Source organism: Stegodyphus dumicola, chromosome 7, assembly GCF_044657685.1.
Source record: "Stegodyphus dumicola isolate Sdum_Otavi_A_Nest chromosome 7, ASM4465768v1".
Classification (NCBI taxonomy): Eukaryota; Metazoa; Arthropoda; class Arachnida; order Araneae; family Eresidae; genus Stegodyphus; species Stegodyphus dumicola.
In genome coordinates, this window is record NC_140774.1 from 117404528 (window position 1) to 117419610 (window position 15083).

At 31.7% G+C, this 15083-nt stretch overlaps 1 protein-coding gene across 2 annotated transcripts in view; it reads right to left on the bottom strand.

Moving 5' to 3' along the window:
- The window catches only part of LOC118197226 (uncharacterized), a 161170-nt gene that overhangs the window by 2680 nt on the left and 143407 nt on the right, over nt 1-15083 (bottom strand). For both annotated transcript variants that reach the window (XM_085820750.1, XM_035368735.2), the window contains exon 3: nt 11726-11867. In XM_085820750.1, the coding sequence (XP_085676876.1) occupies nt 11726-11867 (142 nt within the window). The remainder of the gene's footprint in view (nt 1-11725; nt 11868-15083) is intronic.

Genomic DNA, 15083 nt, shown 5'->3' on the forward strand with positions numbered 1-15083 from the left:
ACTGAATTCATAAGATTTAAAAAGCAAGAAACATAGATCATAAAACACATCTTTTTCATGAAATTTTTCCATATTTTCTTGGGCTGTTGTCTCCATGTATGCTGCATACAAAAAAAGGGGGAAGACAGTTTTATATCTCCCAATCTATGATGAATGATAAAATTCAACTTGTCTCAAAAGCATGACAGAAGATATATATTATATTTATATATAAAATTGTTCTAACATCAGCATTTTGACACAAAACCAGATTTTGCTGAAGTTACCAGCTAATTTTTTTCCCCCATATTTCTATTCTATGATTCAAATTATGGCAGAGCCAAGTTTTGTAAAAATCAAACAACAGTTTCTTTAAAATTACCACCCAAAATTTTAACTTCATAGTGTTAACTGAATTTAGTACATATTTGTTAATATTTCTTTTTTAATTACACTTACTTGATTTCTTCTTTCATAATTTGAAATTACTCTCAGTCCAAATAAAATTCTTACAACTTTTGGTGATTTATTTTTTAAATTCATATTTTTAAATAGGTTTTACAAATTGTTCAAAAAGAATTTTTCAATTAAAATCTATAAATTTTTAACATCATCTTAAAGCAGATATATTTATAGGCAAATCTGAAGATAATTAGAGATTTTTATTCAAAAAATCCAAAGATATAAATCAGCATTTATAAATTTGTGGGTTTTGAATTTTGCGATAACACCAAATATGGCTTATGGACTTTATTACAATCTTCAATAAACTGCCAAGTTATTTTTAACCTTAAATTTCTAAATAAATTTTTACTGACAGTTATTCATATGGAAATTATTCTCATTTTTATATGATGCATAATTATTTACTAATAATGTATGGATAGCAATTTTTAAAGGGAATAATTATCAATTTTTTTATGCAATGATAAAGACATGAAGAATGTGACAGAGAGGTTAGTGAAAACGAAAAAATTTCAATTGACAAGTTAGTCGGTATTCTCGGCACAGCAATTAATGGGACTTGAACAGCAGAACTTCGTAACTGAACAAGAAATTATGTCTGTTTATAGAATTAAAGAGAAACTATTATCACATAAAAAAAAGCAACTTAAACAACTTACATTGAAAGAAATGTTTAATAAATTAAACAAATACATATTAAGCTTTTTTTTTTTTTTTTTTGTAAATTTTGATACCCTTTAGATCATAATTGTTCTTTATTTCATAAATCATATTTTTAATTTTAGAATTTCTGCATGCCATCTTATGAGATTTAAACTGATGATCTATAATCCGGAAAAATCGATAATCCGGAATCGCCGAAGTCCCGACGAGTCCGGATTAACGACTTTTGACTGTAGATAAAATTTTAGTATTTTATGAACTTGGATTATATTAATTAATGTTAAGTGAATTAAACTTGTTTATTACTTTTAAGACTTTTATTATTACTTTAAAGAATTAAATTTGGTTTATTACAGTAATTAAAGATCTTTATAGAAAAATAAAATAAAATTCAAAAATGCTATCTCAAAATGTTACATATGGAAGAACTTGTAAAAATAGATATTCCAAATTAAGTAATTTTTTTTATACTTAGTTTCGGTTTGTGAATTAAGACTCAAAAATTAATGCCAAAATATGAAGGTAGAACATTGAGATTAACATTCTTGGCATTCCCATTCAGATTATACACAGGGAAACTGGGAAAATGTAGCCAGCTTGCTACCCTGCATTTAAATCCAAATTGAATTATCATTATTCAGTAGTCTTTAATAGGTCAACCTGTAGTGGGACTTAAATTAGAGCCATGTTCTTAGTCTCTAATAGTATACTATTTGATTTGGCTGTGGTGCAATTGAATGTTCACTTATGTTTGCTATTTCTATTTCTTTAGTGTTCTTTGAATCTAAGCTAAAGATGAGACAATAATTTCCCTACATTTTGGGAAGTTGTAATAAGAGTTAGATACACAGATAACTTTCAATTTTATGCTATTCAATCAGAAACCGTTATTCCAAATATGTTGTAATGTGTGATAATGTATCTTTCCACCAGTCAGTAACCACTTCCTAGAGGTTCTTCTGCCTAAAACATTTATGTTTATGTATGTCTCTACATTTATGTATGTCAGACATCACACATGTTCTCTAGATTTGTCTTCTTGTGATTATGTACACTTCCCCAAAATTAAATTTGCCTCTCAAAAGAACCTTTTTTTTTGTGTGTGTGCGATATGGAAACAATAAGAGGAATGTGACATCTAGACTGCTCTTAGAGCTGTGTCAAAAACAGAATTCTACAAGTGCACTGTTTAAATACCTTTTGAATCAGCATTATGACAGAAAACCATATCTGTGCTTTACAATGTTTCTATTCCTTTAAATACATTCTGATTACTTCATTGTCATACTGTAAATATACTCTGAAACTCTGCTTACTTGAATTTCAGTAAGCTGAAATTTTTAATGTAATAGTTTTCGGGACTATGAATTCGAAACAAGTTAAAGTGAATATTGCTATAGTATACAAAATTGATACTAATTCCACATTGAATTTTCAATATTTGTTTTTAAGGTGTGTGTCCTTCAGTTCAGACTTACTGAAACTTTATCATATTTGGACTGATTCTTTACTTTTTACATAAAAGTCAAAATTCTATGCATGATGTACACTGCGGGGGGGGGGGGGGAAGAGGTACAGTTCTATATATCCCATTCTATTGGGCCGATTGACAAAATTCAAATTGCGTTTTTCATGTCTCGAAAGCACTACTTAGGATATATATTACATTTATATTTAGCATTGTTCTAAAATAGGTATTTTGACACAAAATCAGTCTTTTTCTGAAACAAGATACCAATTTTTTTCCATATTGCGATTGTACAATTATGCCTAGATATTAAATTTTTTAAAATTTGGTGCGAAATTTAAAGAGAAATTCAAAAATTTATCTTGGCATAATTTTTCAGTCTGTGCTAAGAATAATTCCCTTGGTAAACTTCTTAATATGTGGCAACCAATTTTCCTTTCCCTTCCATTATGCTGGAGTGGGGGAAAAGGCACCACCACCACATTCCTACCTTTTTATATTCTGTATGAGCGGGAAAAAAGTCACATCGTTTCTACTTGCAAATAATTTTAGCAGAGTGTCTAAACCACATTTGATGTTTTATCAGTTTCAACAAATATGCCAAATTTCAAAACGCGCCAATATATAAATTCATGTATATCTTCGGAAATTTTGAATAAAAAACTGTAATTTTTTGCAGGTATGCTTAGAAATAAGTCTACTTTATAATGGTGGTAAAACATTTTTAGCTTATAATTCAAAATTTTTTGAAAACTTTATAAAAATTATTTAAAAATATGAATTTAAAAAATAAATTATAAAAAAATATGTGAATTTTATTTGGAATAAACCTGAATTTTGAAATGTGAAAGGAAGAATCAAGTAAGTTTAATAAAAAAAAGAGAGATTAATAAATATACACCAAACTCAACATTGACAAGCTAAAGTTTTGAGAGCTAATTTTTAAAAAACTACTTGTACGATTTTTACAAAACTTGGTAGTTTGGCATAATTTGAGTCTTAGAATTGAAATATGGAAAAACATTCGTATGTTATTTCAGAAAAAGTCCGATTTTGCGTCAAAATACCTATATTAGAACAATGCTATATATATATCTACTAGAAAGCCTGGCGGTCATACAAAATGACTGCTGTTTTAGATATTATAAATTGTAATTAAAATGATTTGTGCAAAGATGTCTGCTAATTCAAACTTAATTACCCAGGGCAGGCGATGAGGACGCCCCTTTACTTACCGTGCCCCCATGGGGCAGTAAGCAAATATGCCCCATGGGGTCTCCCCTTTCTGCTTGCTTAATTGCTTAAAGTAGAGCGCAACGAAGGAAACCACTGGCGGTACGTTTCTTAAGAGCCGCCACTAGCTGAATAAATAAAGGTGATTTAAATAATAAAATGTAAATTCACATGTCGAAGATTTCTTTGTACACAACATTTCTTGTATAGATCTTTTCATCATTTTTAAGCTCGCATTGCAGAGGACCATAAATTTTTTAAAATTTATTAATCCATCAATTATTTTAATTTTACATCCATTCTTTCATGAACTCTTAAACAGACAACATAAAGTTGACAGTGTCCAAATGCAGGCTCAGGTAAAAAAATGCCAACACGCTTCAGCGTTTGGCCCTGAGACTTTTTAATGGTCATAGCAAAGGCAGGTTTTACAGGAAATTGTCTACGTTTCAGAAACAGCAACCCTGTGTTGTGGCAACTTCTCCCCATTGGCTAGTACAGTTATGCAAGCAACCAATAAACTATCGGCGACAAACAGACACTTAAGCCGCATATAATAAAATATTTATTTATTTCATTTTATTTGTTTTTTCACCGTTGCCGGTTGCATATTTTCGAACTCTATTATATATAGATGTTAATTTTATTTATTAAATGTTAAATGCACGTGCTATTGTATTTTTAATTTTTCTAGCTTAGCTTTGTCATAATATTTGTCATGCGCTGCACTGCACGGGGAATAAAACAATTTACAGTTATGCAAGCAACCTATAAACTATCGGCGACAAACAGATGTTAAATTTATTTATTAAATGTTAAATGCACGTGCTCTTGTATTTTTAATTTTTCCAGCTTAGCTTTCTTTTGTCACGTGCTGCACTGCACGGGGAATAAAGCAATTTACAATTACGCAATCAACCAATAAACTATCAGCGACAAACACTTAAGCCCAATATATATAAGAATACATATTTAAGTCACGCTTTTGAGACATGAAAAGCGCAAATTGAGTTTCGTCAATCGGCCCAGTAGAACGGGAGATATAGAAGTGTCACTTTTTTTTTTCCCTCGCAGTGTACCCATTTTGTAGTGTATAGCTTCAAGTTAAGTATTCAACAAAAGAAACTAAGCTTTAAGAGTTTGACAGTTTGGGCCATACCCCATCTTTTAGTAAAAGTAAATAAAATATAAATTTTTAAATTAACCTTCCCACAAAAAATGTTTCCAATACTTTGCAAAAATTTTTTTTTCTTCTAGTTTTTCCTTATACTATTACAGATAATATAAAAAGAGTAAATTTTAAAATGGCCAACAAGCTTTCCCGTGATTCCAGCAGGACCATGTGGCAGACAATCAGGAATACTACCTCCTGCTACCCTTGGAACTCGAAGGTGAATCAACACGTTTAATGTGATGTTACAGGCTCAGCATGTCTGCAATGAACAATGCAGATTAAGCCTCCCCCTTTTAGTAAGCTGTTCTTTTCGTGAAAGCTAGTTCTGGTCTCTGGGTGCAAAAGCGACAGTCAGATAATGCTATATTTATGTTTTTTGCAGTTCTGATTTGATAATTGTCTTTGATATTACAATAATTAAATAAATAATATTTTTAGTATGAAAATTATTGATCTTAAAAATTTGTAGCCCATTTAAAGACGAATTAACTGTGCTCTACTGTATTTTCTCTTTTAATACATGCAGTTTTCAAATGCTTCGTGGCATATGCAAATTATTCTTTAGAAAGAAATGGAGTTCATGTAAATTAAATCCAATTCTGAAAACATTTATATTAATAATTATAATAATCCAAATAATAGTCCAAATAAATGAACAGAATTTTTTAAAATAATTATTTAACGAAATATAATTTAACTATGCAACTTAATCAATAAAATGAAATTCTAGGGGGGAAAAAAAAAAAAGGAATCTAAAAATTACAACTGTGATTTAAAAAAATATAATATAAAATAAAAATATTTCAAAGAAAGAAGAAATAAAATTTTTTCCACATGTTCAGAAGGAAGGGAAAAGTGAAATAAGGTTGTCATTAAACTGAGAAGTTCATCAAATGAATTATTCTTGGAGCAAAGTAAACAGGGGGGAAAAAAAAAAAAAAAAAAAAAAAAAAAAAAAAAGAGTGCCAAGCTAAGTTCATGAATTTTTCCTTAAATTTCTCACCAAAATTTATAAATATTTCGTATTTAGGCATAAAGTAAGTCACAGAATCGAAATATGCAAAACAAATTGGCATGAAAAAGTCCAGTTTTATGCCAAATTAGATATGATAGCACAATGTTATATAGAAATCTAATACAGTACAAAGTCCGAAATCCAGACATCCATTATGCAGAATAGTCTAAAATCCGAACCTCAAAACCACCAACAACATTTTTCTCGTAGGCTTTATGCATGCGCGTTTAACTGCCCTCTCCGCATATAATTAAACATCTGGAGAGTCCTGACTCTTAATTTCCCTTTGACACTAAATAAAATACCTTGTTATTGAAGAAACAATAACTTTAGCCCAAATTTGTAGGATCAGTAATTTGGCTCCGTTGCTGCATATCTGCTTGGCACACATCTCAAACCAAAACATTCCACGTAGATACATCATTGATCTGACGTAAACCTGGTGTTTCATTATTTATTATACTTTCCTTTCATCACTGCATGTTTATCAAAACATGATAACTTGAGTAATGACTCATGTAGCGATACCTAAACATTTTTTTTTATGTTAGCAAATGAATAATAAAGGAGTATGGTAACCTTTTATGTTGACATTACGCTTGCCGATGATTACAAACTTAAGTTAAACGTGCTAAGAAATGTTGACGAGAAAAAATTTACCAAAAATTTCTTCCGATATGCTAAAAATAGATTTTGTTGATGATACTCATAGACACAAAAATTCCATTTAGGGCTATTTGAATTAAGAATAACTGATTTGTTATTCTCATAAACCCAGAACCAGCACCAGGGCTCGTATGGCCACATCAAAATGCAACACCAAAAAGGAATGGTCAGAAAGTGATGAAATTTGGAAAAAAGACAGAGACAGCAAGCAGCAATAAGTAATCTATTTCAAAATGATAGTCAGAATACAGAGTGAAAACGGCATCGGCTCAGTAGGATAAGCGATAAGCGACGGAGGACGTGGGCACTGTCCCTTTACCATTTAGGTTAATGAGTACAGCACCACGTCCACCTTTATCTTACGTTTCATATTACATTATATATTACGTTACATGATTTACACATTGCATTATATACTACATATCAAATTAATACCTTATCCTAACATTACATTAACTTCACATCAACTTATTACATTTAAAATTCTTTTCTAATAAACCCTATATTGGTATATTATAAAAGGGTTATTTTGCACAGGATTCGCATTAGACACAGGATACGCATTATATTATAATTATACACTGGGTACACATTACATTATATATGGGGAAATTAATGATACATAGGAACATTATACGCAATAGGGGGTTATAAGCACGATACGGGTTAGATTATTCACAGGAAATTAGTTATACACAGGTATTGCATTATACAGGATAACTTACGGTTCAGTAGGATGTAAGACCACCACGGACAGCGATGCACGAAGAAACACGTCTAGGCATAGAGTCAATAAGATAGCGGATGGTGTCCTGAGGCATGGCTCTCCATTTCCTTTCAACCATTTGCCACAGTTTGTCTTATGAGCAAGGCAGGGACAGAGTCTGCAAAAGGCATCCAATCACATCCCACACATGTTCGATTGGTGACAGGTCAGGAGAGTATGGTGGCCAGGGAAGCATCTGTATACCTTGCAGAGCATGTTGGCAGATGCGAGCATTGTGTGGTCGAGCGTTATCCTGCTGAAAAATTGCATTAGGCAGCCCCTGAAGGTAGGGGATTGCCACCGGCCGCAGCACATTATCCAAGTATCATTGGGCTGTCATAGTGCCCTGAATACGAACTAGAGGTGACCTGGAATCGTAGGAAATAGTGCCCCAAACCATAATGCCACATTGTCTCACAGTGGGGCATTCCACAATTAGTGCCGGATTAGATCTGTCTCCTAGTCGATGCCACACACGTATGCGGCAACTGTCACTGGATAAACAGAAGTGTGACTCATCTGAGAACACGGCGTTTCGCCATTCTGTGATCCACATCGCTCCAGTCCGGCACCATTCTAAACGTTGGCGTCTATGCTGTGGGGTCAATGGCAGTCTTCTTAATGGACGTCGTGAGTGCAGGCCACGTTCAACCAATCGACGGGAAATGGTTCTGGTCGACACCGGAACATCCAGGGTATCTTGCACATGCTGCAGAATCGTGGTACAAGTAATTTGCAGGACCGCCACAGCTTGTTGGCGGATGTGTCGATCCACGCGTGCTGACATCACTCTGGCGGCACCTGCACCCCTTCTTCTTCCCACATTTCCTTGTTCCAACCATGTTCGCCATAGCCGATGCATTGTGCTCACATCCATGTGGTTATCAGTTGCAATTTGACGTAAGGACCAACCTGCCCTTCTCAGTCCGATCACCATACCCCTCGTAAAATCGTCTATCTGCTGGAAGTGCTTTTGTTGACGGTGGCCTGGCGTTCTCTCCTATTACACGTATCCTCCGGGACAACTTTCTTCGATAAAGTCCGGGATCCTCCAACTTTCTTCGATAATTCATCTGGCAGAAATAACGACACGAATATTGCCCATTCTGCTTGTTCCTCTCCTTATATCTTACTTCACGTGCGTCGGAGAGCTGCGCATTTCACATCATTCACATACTCAGTGACGTGCGTCTACTCTGAAATTTGCATAAATTTCTGACCACTCATTCTTGGTGTTGCATTTTCAATGTGAAGCAGTGTAAATAACTAAACTAATACAATTCAGGCTTAATTGTCTCAGTGCTCGATAGAAGCAAGATAAAATTTAACAGAACAACTTGTCGTTAGTCACCAAACTCAAGATGCATAGCAAAATATGTATGGTGAAGGATAGCTAAATTTGATGATGATAGCCGCGAATTTTAAAGGTTTTTCGATATCACAAAACAAAGGTGAAATTTTCCAATTAGCGGATTTTGTAAAGAAATGTGGAGAAGCAGTAATAAATGAAGATGATATAAAAGAAGTTTTTCATTGTGATGACAATGCTTCTCAATCATCAATCAATTAATGAATGGTGAAATCTGTAGTATGGTTCTAGATCCAGAAAATACCCCTACCAATTGTACAGAAAGTGACAAAGAAGTTACTGAAAACGAGAAAATTTTGATTGACAAGTTAGTCGGAATTCTCAGAACAGCAGTTACAGGACTTCAAAAATGTAACTAAACAAGAGACTATGTCTGTTTATAGAATTAAAGAGAAAGTATTAGCACAAAAAACGAAGCAACTTAAACAACTTACATTGAAAGAAATGTTTAATAATGTAAACAAATAAATATTTGTTTTTCTTATATACCCTTTAGATCATAAACACTTCATTATTTCATAAATCATGATTTCATATTTTTAATTTTATAATTTCTATATGCCATCTTACTAGGTTTAAACTGATGATCTAATATCCGAAAAAATCCCAAATCCAGAATCGCCGAATTCCTGACGAGTCCGGATTTTGGACTGTATTTACAAAAAATATTTATTGGTCTTGCTAAAACATTTGTAATTCCAATGTCACCAAATCCCAAGTGTACCGTATACTAGAATTAAACCAAGCATGCTTGGAGATGAACAAAAATGTAAAACCATAACAAACAGTTCATCAGAACTTTTATAGGTAATGAATTTCGTTCACAGTTTCTATTATTTTGATATCAACATTTATTAGTAATTTATCAAATCCATTAATTTTATCGTTTTCCATGAAAAGTGTTCATATTTCTTTTCCTTTTTTCCATTAACTTTTTTGTTCTGCTTCTTCTGTCAGTTTTTCGTTATACATATTGGACAGCCGTTAAATATGCATGGATATGTATCATCTTTTAACTCTGGATGTTTTTTTTGGAATTCTTAAAATCGCCCCATTTTTATCCATGAATACATGAATACATCTTCATGCACAATCATATCTTTGCAAAAATTGCAGTTTTTGCACTGTATGCGGTAAAATATTTCATATTATGTTAGCATATTAATTCAAATAAATTTATTCTTACTTCAAAAATAATAAATAAAGTCATATTTCAGAAGTGAAATACTTGCTAACATGCGATTTGCACTGATTTCGGAAATATGATTTTTTTAAATATATGAAATGCATAACTTAATAACTTACTTTATAGATTAGTTTCATTTAAAAATATTTTGCTATAATATTTATAAAAAAATATTTTAAGTATTAATTATTTTAACAAAATTTTAAGCAATAATTTAGCACGTATTTTTAGTACTAATTAAATTTAATAATTCAAAAGTATTTATATTAAATTGATATTTCATTAGATGAATCTACCTTAGATTAATATATTTAGATGAAATAAAGCAATGAAACATTGCAAAATAAATCTTATGCGGACTTCAGATTTTTGAAAGGGCAGATTTAGCCTCTTTTTCATTCTAAAAGTAACACTGATGAATTATGGAAAAAATGCTAAAATGACCACGTCTAAAAGCGGTCATATCATGACATTTCAGCGACAGTGACGAATTGCCAAGATGCAACGGCAAATATATTGCGTTGTAAAGACGTCGTAAAACCACTTTGTCTATGACCACTTTGCAATGTCTTTGCTACGTCATGGGCTACTTGGGGTAAAACCCTAGACAGTAAGTGCACAGCGAGATGCTAGTCTGTGTTGATGCCGCTGCTCAAGGGAAAATGTCGAAGTGAGTTCCGGCGCAAAACGGTATTATTCCATCAAGATAATGCAAGACCACATGTGTCTGCATTCACTGGCTGAACCCTGTATGGGCTCAAATGGGATCTTTTGCCCCACCCACCATACAACCCTGACATCGCTCCTTCTGAGTAATACCTTTTTTCACACCTGCAGCTACATCTTGCTGGTGCTATCTTCTATTCTGCACAGGACATCCGAAATGAGGTTGATCTGTTTTTGGACTCGCAGCCAACAAGTTTCCGGGCCGAAGGCTTTAAAAAACTACCAAAACGTTGGCAGAAAATCATAGGTTTGGGTGGTGATTACTATCTGCAAAGGTACTGCTTTCATGTTGTTGTTTTTTTCCTAACTTTATTAAGACTGTTTTTTCGGTGGAAAAACTTTCGTTACAACCAGATATTATCAAAACCATTAGAAATAAAATAAACCTCTGACTTACATCAAAATCAACTTACAAACTGCATTCGTCATAAGTTGAGGATTATTAGTACTTGAAAAATCCAAAATAAATCTCTTACTAAAAAATCTATTGTTTCTTATTCATTATCATGCATAATAATAAGATACATAATCTTCGACAGGATCGGAGAGATACGCATTCCAATAATGCTACATGTTGTAAGTATCAACAGACAAGAATATTACTCATATTACTGCTCTTCAGGGATTTTTCTGGTACATTTAAAAGCCAGACGAAGGCTGGCAGCATAGCTGCTAATAATTAATAAAATGAGAATTGCTAGATAAATTTTATTTTAAAAATTTGTTAAATGAATATAATTCTATCATATTACTATAATAAAGTATTACTTTATGAAATAAAAATCTTAAGTCATGGGTCTAAATTTTGGTTAATAAACTTAATTTACCATTTGCATAAAAATAAATTTCATGGAATTTACCCTGTTGCTATACATCAAATATCACAATTTAAAACTTAAAATAACTTAAAAATTAAAATTTTATCCACCCATTTATCGTGATCTCTGTTTATAAATGCTTTAAAAGCTTTCACACATATATTTGCTTTTTTAATTAAGAATCATTAATATATTACCTATTACAGGAACCTGAGTTGGAGTTTAAGCTAGTTTCTTCAATAAGCTTTTCTGTTTCTTTAATCTTAAGTTCTGCAGTCCTTATAGCGTCTTCGATGCTCTTTTGTTTTTTCATTAGATCAACTGTTGTTTCATCATAGTCTGTAATAAACATATATTAACAAATCAATTAAAAAAACTAAAATTTTTAAAACTTAATACTGATACCTGCAGAATTTCAAATAGGCTAAAAAATGAATATGAAATGTTGCTACATAATCACCCATAAGAAATTAACATGATCATATTATAATAATTAGTGTTAAGATTCATTATCCCTATATTAACTAACACACATAAGAATAAACATTTTTAAAGCCATTTTCTGCATTTTTTTTTTTCAGATATCAGCATTGCAGTACGCGATCATACCATAAAATATGAAATATATAAATACTGCTAAGTGTATAAATACTGCTTATTTATATACTATTTAAGGAAGCTAAAACTTGAAGGGTTTGTCTCTGACTTGGGTAATTCAGAGTTTCTCAAACTATGGTAAGACGTACCTTTAATGGTACATTGTATTACGTTTTGTGGTTTTATTTTTATACAAAAGTGTTCCTTTTTGTACATATATTGACCTCTAAAATTAAATTAACTAAATTTAGCCTTAATATGTATTTTTCATGCAGGATATCTCAAGATTAACATGACTTCAATTACTTGCTTTTAAAATTTCAGCAATGTTTTTTTTCAGCAAGTTTAATGTTAGTAAATACTGATGTCTAAGAATGGAGTTTGTAGTTAATGCTATCATGCTTTTAAGCCTCATTCCTACAAAAACATTTGTGTTATCTAATGCATATTTTGCTTTCCATTAAAGCCACATTTCAAATTTGTTTTCTTTCTGTGCATAGTAGGAAGGTATTCAATTTGAACAATTTATTTGGCAGAAATAAATCGTAACATAATTATCAGCATGGATAAAAAAAAAAGCAAATTTATCTCAAATGCCCTAATTTTTCATCAGTTTTACTTGTAGATTTTTGTTATATGGTTATGTTAATAAACATATATTCACTAGCTAAGAGAATAAAACTAAGCAACATTGTTTGTTTTGCCCATGCATAGAAAAGTCTTAAATTCTTGCTTTACTGCCATAAGAAAATAGGGCTAATATTAAAAACTATAAGTGCAAAAATCTTATTTATCTCAACATTCATGGAACACACCTATCCCTGTATGTACATGGAAGATAGATTCCGCACAAAACTGTGTAAATCGAAATCTTGGATTTTGCTATGTAAAACAAAAAACGCACTAAATGTGCATTATTTAGTTATTTGTTTACATAAAACAAAAGTAAGGCATCTTAAAATAAATAAAGTTATACTTCATTTATAAGATAATAAATATAGTACGTAATAGGTAATAAATATAGTACGTATAGGTAACAGAAGTACATATTTAATTTATTTTATATTAGGATGCAATATCTACTTGTTTATTTTTTGGTGCGACAGCTGAAGTATGTGTAGGAACCACACAGGAGAAGGGTTAAAAGAATCCTCCCTTTATTAAAACTATTTAAAACTCTATATGCATTGACTTGATGCTAAGAAACTCAAATAACAAAACATAAGATCATTAAAAAAAAAGTTTAATCACTGTCATCACTTTCCTGAACTATTAGTATTTTCTTCTTGATTAGTATGAATTCACTTTCATTACTTGAGCATTTTTGATACGATTGTGCTACAATTTCTGACGAATTAGAGAAGATCTCAGATAGACAGGGCTTTGTAGTGAAATCCGTAATTAACAATTGCCTAGGAATTTTTTTCCTAAATCTTCTTAAACCTTCTCTTATTGATTTAAGCACTTACTAAGCTCTCATTGGAATGGAAGAGCTCGTTCAACATTCGTGTCGTATTGTAAAAAGTGATACCGAATTTTCTTCCCAATTCAAGTTCTTCATTGATGACTCTTGCTATGAATGCAACCGGTCAAGATTGCTCTTCATCAGAATCATTGTCTTCATCATGTTTATTTGCTTCATGAATCATGTTAACTAACTTCTCATTTAGTTCTTCATCAGCCATTATTTCATTTATCAATTAATGCATTATCAATTAATAAAAGTGCTTTAAAAGGCAACTCCTTTTTACTTAAATAATTTTTGCCATGTTATGAAACCATTCATTGAAAGCTATGGCAGTGACCCATGCTTTGTATCCAATAAATGGGAAGGTTATTTATGTTTATTCCTTTAAATGAACGTGGTGTTTTTGATTTGTTAATAACCAATGGTTTCATAATATAATCGTCTGAAGTGTAGCAACAGAAAATAATTGCTATAAGACTTTTCGCTACCTTATGACCACTAGCTGATTTGCAAGCTTTAGCTAAATAGTTTCTTTCAGGCACTTTTTTCCAGAACAACTCGGACTAGTTGGCATTGCAGATCTGATTAGAAGTGCAGGAGTTCACGTCGATGAATTCAGCAATTTTTGCTGAATATTGTTGCACTGCATCTGAATCAGCAGATGCACCTTCTCCTTTCAATCTTAGATTATGTAAATAATGTCTTTGTTTAAATCTCCCAAACCAACCATGACTTGCAGAAATAGGTACCTTTTTTTAATCTGATGAAGTTGACAGTAATTGATTCTTAAGTGCTTTATAAATCTTTAAATCCTTATTCCTAACAGCAATAGTATCAATTGGAATCTGTTTTTGATTTTGGTCTTCTATCCATATCACTAATGCCTTTTTCATATTTTCCATTGCATCGTCTCTTACATATGAAATTGTGCTCTTACTACTGCAAGTTCCAGCTGCTACCCTTTTTCTAATAGAGTCTTCATTTTTTCTAATTGTCCTTATTGTGCCTTTATTCATGGAGTAAAATTTAGCAACATCTGTTACTCTTTCTCTATTACGTAGACAATCTAATATTTTAATTTTTGTTTCTAAAGGCATAACTTTTAATTTTTTTTTCTTTTAATTTATTTATTTTTTTCAAATCTTTTGCCTTTATAAAATCTTAAAAAATTAACGTAAATTATAAAATGCCACAAAAAATATAAATGTTGAAAACTTACCAGTAAACATTCAAATATGTAGATAAAAATTATGTAAGCTTTGCTGCTAAAATACTGATACTGCACTAGTTCACATGAACCAAATAGCTTTACTGTTGTGAAATACATACACATACTATTCCCCTTTTACTACATGGGGAATCCCCATTCTTGTTGTTGCCACCAGTGTTACCAAATGAATGAGATTCAAAAAATGACTTCAAATACAGTCAAAAGTCGTTAATCCGGACTCGTCGGGACTTCGGCGATTCCGGATTATAGATCATCAGTT